General features: G+C 40.6%; 1 protein-coding gene across 9 annotated transcripts in view; it reads right to left on the bottom strand.

Moving 5' to 3' along the window:
* Window positions 1-3,819, bottom strand: part of LOC109545694 (potassium/sodium hyperpolarization-activated cyclic nucleotide-gated channel 2) — a 27,637-nt gene continuing 23,818 nt past the window's right edge. For all 9 annotated transcript variants that reach the window (XM_048661961.1, XM_019916520.2, XM_019916517.2 and 6 more), the window contains one exon: window positions 1-1,369. In XM_048661961.1, the coding sequence (XP_048517918.1) occupies window positions 1,051-1,369 (319 nt within the window). In that variant the 3' untranslated portion in view covers window positions 1-1,050. The remainder of the gene's footprint in view (window positions 1,370-3,819) is intronic.

Below are 3,819 nucleotides of genomic sequence, written 5' to 3'. Positions count from 1 at the left end.
TTGTGAGTATATTAGTCTTCTTCACTTTTCCGGTTAAAATTTTTACACATTTTTTAATTTATCTTTCTGATGACGAGAAAAGTCATCCTGTATATTAGTTCAATAGTTGGACACATTGACCGAAGTAGTGCTTTGAGTGCAACCTCCATTCCAGGTTTGAGGCGAAAATCTCAAAAGCTGCTAAAGTTAGAGTGGAAAACGAAACGGGATCACCCTGTATCAGGAAAACGATGCGTTTTTGGACAAATGTTTATATACACTTTTTTACTGGTTTTTCTGAGTATAATCGTCTTCTTCGCGTTTCCGGTTAAAACTTTTATATATTGATTAATTTATAAACACCATGTTGGACAAGGTTCACCGAAATTTAAAAAATCTGTTGCATTTACTAATCCAAATTATACCGTATAACAAAGACATATTACGCCCGCGCAATATACGAACCATGCGGCAAACTGAGCCTGCGCCCCATAGAACGGAAATCAAACCGCCGCCTTACAACAGGAAACAATGGAATAGAATAGCCGCATAAAAAAGGATATGTTCCAGATAAACAATTGCTATAGAAAATGTTTTGAGCACATTGTTTAAAGCTCAATTACGGTAGATCTCTAGTATTGCACAACTTAGTAAATGCCATTACATATTTTGAAATATTGCTTTAATGTGTGTGTGTGTGTGTGTGTGTGGTGTTTTGGGCTGGCACGCACCAGTGTCGTGCATTGAGGCATTGACAGTTCAAAAAGTACTCTGCGAATGTCCAGTGGCCAGTCGATAAGCCTTCGACCCTCTAAATTGACGTCTTGAAAACGAAAGTGTGCCGCTGACTGAGCTCTGGACTGGGGGGGCGGAGCCGAGCGAATCTGTTACAGCCAGCGTGGTCAGATTGTGTGCCCGCCCCCATTCCGCAGCTGAGCCAGCGACGTACGACTACCTAGAAGTCTCCTAAGCCTAAATAAATAAAAAAGCAACGGCTTACGTGATCACAGCAGCCACTGGAATCCGGCAAAGGCGACCTGTCATCTCTAGACACTAGTGCGTGGAGTGTCGTCATTGCATGCTCATTTGCTTATGTATCGTATCCGATTTATAAAACAGCGGCCGATCATTCGAACTTGTCACCAGGGCCATGTCCGGTGAACCGAAATTATTTTCCGACTTCGGTCTCGGCAACATTGTCCTTTTCTTCGTTCCTTCGAAGCACCGCGTTTCACTTACGTGTAATTTGGCAACGGATTCTTGGGACAGGTTCACGTGCTCAGCTTCAGCGGCCAGCGCATTTACCACCGCGTTGATCGTCTTACTTTCGCTGCCCATGTCCTCCTCCCGATGCGACAGAAGGTTCGGGTTCTTACCGATCTTGTTTAGCCTGCAACAAACACCAGCATACAAGCAGAAGCTTGAATCCGTCACATTTCGCATACAGGGAAGTGGCGGGGCAAATCAGTAAGTTACAGSCTGGCTGGTCTTTGCTGTATCTGCCATAGCTTAAGGGTCCAGRAAGACATGCAACGCKCGAAGAAAAAGGAGAATGGAAGAAACATATCRTTGGAGTTCCTTCGGCCATACGTRTATAAYAGAAGGAAAAATTAAAGAAAAGAACAATGAGWCAGGGAASACCTCAGATTTGCAGACGATACAACGTTGATAGRAGMATCAGAYGAGGAAATGTGGGGCGSAATTTCRRAAAGCCCAGTTCAGACAGGTCAAGATCAATTGAGCTTGAAAATCCGCTCTTGTATGATTGTCTGTTATYATACTAWTTTCSTTCCTGGCTTTCAGTCAAAGTGTGAACTAAAAATGTTTATATCGTTTTGTATGAATTTTAAATCCGATCATGGCGCTATTATCTCGACGAAACGTTCCAAAATAAACGATATAAAAATTTGTATTTCACACTTTGACTGAAACCCAGAAAGCAAAAGAATATAAGTGGCCGGGTAAATAAGTAATTTACAGGCTGGCTGTTCTTTGCTGTCTCTGCCATAGCATAAGGGTTCAGGAAAAGACATGCAACGCGCTAAGAAAAAGGAGAATGGAAGAAACATATCATTGGGGTTCCTTCGGCCATACGTATATGACAGAAGGAAAAATTAAAGAAAAGAACAATGAGACAGGGAACACCTCAGATTTGCAGACGATACAACGTTGATAGGAGCATCAGACGAGGAAATGTGGGGCGAAATTTCGAAAAGCCCAGTTCAGCCAGGTCAAGATCAATTGAGCTTGAAAGTCCGCTCTTGTATGATTGTCTGTTATTATACTATTTTTCTTCCTGGGTTTCAGTCAAAGTGTGAAATAAAAATGTTTATATCGTTTTGTATGAATTTGGAATTCGATGATGGCGCTGTTGTCTCGCCGAAACGTTCCAAAATAAACGATATGAAAATTTGTATTTCACACTTTGACTGAAACCCAGGAAGAAAACGAATATAATAACAATTACACGCAGTCAGGAAAATRAAWCAAAATTGTCTGTTRTAATTGAGCTGAATTCATWCGTTTACTAGATGTTGGTGACTGAAAATTGCTGTCGGACACACTCGCTGAAGCTATGGCAGATACCATAGATGTCCAAGGAACACCCTGTATATTATTTCAATTAAACATTTTTTGTCGAAATCAACTTAATAACAAGCGGTAAATGAACTGTAACTGTTTACTCCTTAATGGGATTTCTGTCAGCTTTGCTAGGCATGACCTCCATAACGCTACTGTAAAATAACGAACTATTACTTCACATGGTGTAACATTTGCCGTTGAGGTTCACTAATTTACTTGCCAATATTGGACTAACTCTTCCTGCATTGAAAAATTTGAAATCGCCCCTCAGTCAGGAAACTCCACAGGGTTAAAATCGGGCGCTGTTGCTGGCCTGGGATTTCCAAACAATAATAGAAAGTCGAGTTTGCATAAATATACTTTCACTTCCTTCCTGCTTTTGTTAAATTCCTTAACATTTACCTGTAGCACTTTTAACGGTTGTGAACAACTGAAGAAAAAGTTTGGATCATTCTGATCTTAGAAAGTTTTGAGATAAAGAACCTAATCATTTGGCGCCATGCTGCTGTTATTCTTGCTGGCATTAAACCGATTCCTGGTGCAAATCCATTTGCAGCAAACAACGGCAGTCCATTTCCCGTTTGTTATTAAATCGAGTACAAATTTGTTGTTATGTTAAAACGAACTTCCACCAAAAAGTCCCATCTAGAACTGTTCGATTGGAGTGTCTGTTCCAAAAAACGCATTCATTATAACAGCTTAAAATACTCGAAAAAAACCAGGGGAAACGTGCACGTGCATATCAACAGTAAACAACGCAAAGTGTTGAAGTTTTATACGTGGCTTGTTTGAACCAGTTGTTCAGTGTCTTTGAAGCAATCGTGTGTGTTGTGTGAATGAGTGGTTTAATTGAACTACTTGTACGGTCAACAGCTGTGTGGATTTCCATTTTAGTGTTCGTCGAAAATTGATTGAGAACCAGGCTGTGTGTGGATGCCACTTTTGCGGTTTAAATGTCGAACATTTTATACAGGGTTATTCACACACAGAAAAATGTGACCAAAAGGGTACAAAAAAATTATAGAAAATCACCCAGAAACCCTACATGGACTTACTTTGTGCAAATAACTCGAAAACGAAGACAGATTCGAAAAAACTGCAAGAGGTCAGAAAATTCTTAAATTGAACAACAAATGCAAAAATGAGCCCGGTCGAGGTCAGTGGCCCACCAAAAAAGTTCGGGGGGGTAAAAGGGCGTTTGCTTCTAGAAAAAAGAACACCCAGTAGATTTTTACAATCAGTCGCCTTGCCTACGGG

The sequence above is a fragment of the Dendroctonus ponderosae genome, unplaced genomic scaffold (assembly GCF_020466585.1).
Source record: "Dendroctonus ponderosae isolate FM_Combo_2020 unplaced genomic scaffold, Dpon_F_20191213v2 Dpon_F_20191213_10, whole genome shotgun sequence".
Taxonomy (NCBI): Eukaryota; Metazoa; Arthropoda; class Insecta; order Coleoptera; family Curculionidae; genus Dendroctonus; species Dendroctonus ponderosae.
The sequence above is the reverse complement of the archived record's forward strand: the minus strand, read 5'-3'. Positions and strand labels throughout refer to the sequence as shown.